The sequence below is a fragment of the Rhinopithecus bieti genome, unplaced genomic scaffold (assembly GCF_001698545.2).
Source record: "Rhinopithecus bieti isolate Rb0 unplaced genomic scaffold, ASM169854v2 scaffold_60548, whole genome shotgun sequence".
NCBI lineage: Eukaryota > Metazoa > Chordata > Mammalia > Primates > Cercopithecidae > Rhinopithecus > Rhinopithecus bieti.
Window position 1 is genome coordinate 1 of NW_016822876.1, and position 2,232 is coordinate 2,232.

Sequence of the window (2,232 nt, forward strand, 5' to 3'; positions counted from 1 at the left end):
GAACCCGGGAGGCGGAGCTTGCAGTGAGCTGAGATCCGGCCACTGCACTCCAGCCTGGGCGACAGAGCGAGACTCCGCCTCAAAAAAAAAAAAAAGAAAGTAGCCTGGGTACCGTGGGTCGTGCCTGTAATCCCAGCACTTTGGGAGGCCAAGGCAGGAGGATCGATTGAGCCCAGGAGTTTGAGACCAGCCTGGCAACATAGTGAGACCCCATGTCTACAAAAACAAAAATACAAAATTAGCTGGGTATGGTTGCATATGCCTGTAGTCCTAACTCCTCAAGAGGCTGAGCCGGGAGGATCACTTGAGCCCAGGAGTTCAAGGCTGCAGTGAGCTGTGATCGAGCCACTGCACTCTAGCCTGTAAGCAACAGAGCAAGACCCTATCTTAAAAAAGAAAAAGAGGCCAGATGTGGTGGCTCACACCTGTAATCCCAACACTTTGGGAGGCTGAGGCAGGTGGATCACGAGGTCAGGAGATTGAGACCATCCTGGCTAACACGGTGAAACCCTGTCTGTACAAAAAATACAAAAAAATTCGCCGGGCATGGTGGCACACGCCTATAGTCCCAGCTACTCAGGAGGCTGAGGCGGGAGAATCTCTTGAACCCGAGAGGCGGAGTCTGCAGTGAGCTGAGATTGCACCACTGCACTCCAGCCTGGGCAACAGCGAGAATCTGTCTCCAAAAAAAAAAAAAGAAAAGAAAAGAAAGAAAGAAGGCAAATGTTGGCAGATGTCTGTTTCTGAAGAAGTCCCCAAGTGAGCAAGTGGTTATTGGATAAACTATCGAGTGTACGCGTTGTCCTGTGAATGGCACAGCTGGGAAGACAGTTGCTCTGCAGCTTAGAAGGCAGGACCCCTGGGAGATCCTCCTGTGATCTCAGGGCTTGCTGGGCGTGTGAGACACCCCGTGACTCTGGGTCTGGGCTCTAGAGAAGCCCCTCCACCCTTTGAGTTAGTGGTGTTCAGTGGCTCCCAGCTGGGACCCCTGGTGACCATTCCAAGGTGAGCTGGCATCCAGCCTGTCCTGAGGCTGAACAATGCTCCTGCTTGGCCTTTGGTCATGCTTGGAAGGCAGGGCCGCCCAGGGTCTTCCTGCACTGTGCCCAGAGAGGGAAAGGGGAGTGGCCCGGGACACAGAGCGAGCCTGCCCTAGGGCCCTCTCTCCAGCTTACACCTGGAACCCCGGTGCTGGCTGAAGAAGGATCCTCATACTCCATCCCCCCTCCAGGGCCCAGGACCCTGTCCGGCGTCTCGTGGCCCAGCGAGCGACTCTTGCCCTCCCCCTGCTACCACCCGCTGTGTTCGGGGGGCCTGGCCTCCCCCAGCAGCTCTGAGTCCCACCCCTACGCCAGCCTGGACAGCAGCAGGGCGCCCTCCCCACAGCCAGGCCCCGGGCCCATCTGCCCTGACAGCCCCCCAAGTCCGGACCCCGCCCGCCCGCCCAGCCGCAGGAAGCTCTTCACCTTCTCCCACCCTGTGCGAAGCCGTGATACTGACCGCTTCCTGGACGTGCTGAGCGAGCAGTTGGGCCCCCGGGTCACCATCGTGGATGATTTCCTGACCCCCGAGAATGACTACGAGGAGGTGGGCATGCAAGCAGGTGTGGAGGGAGGCGGGGGAGGCGAGGTGTGGTAGTCTGCAAAGCAATAGTGTTCCTGGGCTCCTGCAAGGGGCCTGCTGCCCTTGGGATCTTCCCCAGGCTATCCCACTCCCTGGCTCAAGCTATCCCACCCCTTGCCCCAGGTTACCCTATCTCCTGTTTGAGGTTATCATGCTCCTTGTCTGAGGTTAGCCCGTATTCACTGTCCCAGGTTAGCCCATTCCTTAGCTCAGGCTATCCCACCCACAGCCTGAGGCTAACCCATGAGAGGGTCCTATCCTTAGCCCAGGCTATGCCCCTCATAGCCTGAGGCTAACCGGTGAGGCAGTCCTATCTTTATCCCAGGCTGTCCCCCTCACAGGCTGAGGCTAACCCGTGAGACGGCCCTATCCTTTTCCCAGGCTATCCCATGATCCTTCACTGTGCACCTGCTCTAGTCTCTCTGGGCCCAGCCTCACCCTCCCCTTGCCTCTCTCCCCACCACCAGATGAGCTTCCATGATGACCAGGGCAGCTTCGTAACCAATGAGCGGAGCAGCGCCAGCGACTGCGTCAGCAGCAGTGAAGAAGGCAGCTCCCTGACCTACTCCTCCATCTCTGACCACATCCCCCCACCCCACTCAGCCCCCC

General features: G+C 58.3%; 1 protein-coding gene across 1 annotated transcript; it reads left to right on the forward strand.

The window, feature by feature from the left end:
• Positions 1–1,231: 1,231 nt before the first annotated feature.
• LOC108521337 (delphilin-like) lies at positions 1,232–2,225 on the forward strand (the record flags this gene model as incomplete). The annotated part of the gene is made up of 2 exons (XM_017861151.1): positions 1,232–1,587; positions 2,091–2,225. Coding segments are annotated over 2 exons (491 nt in total), but the record flags the coding sequence as incomplete, so codon positions are not given.
• Between the last annotated feature and the right edge of the window lie 7 nt (positions 2,226–2,232).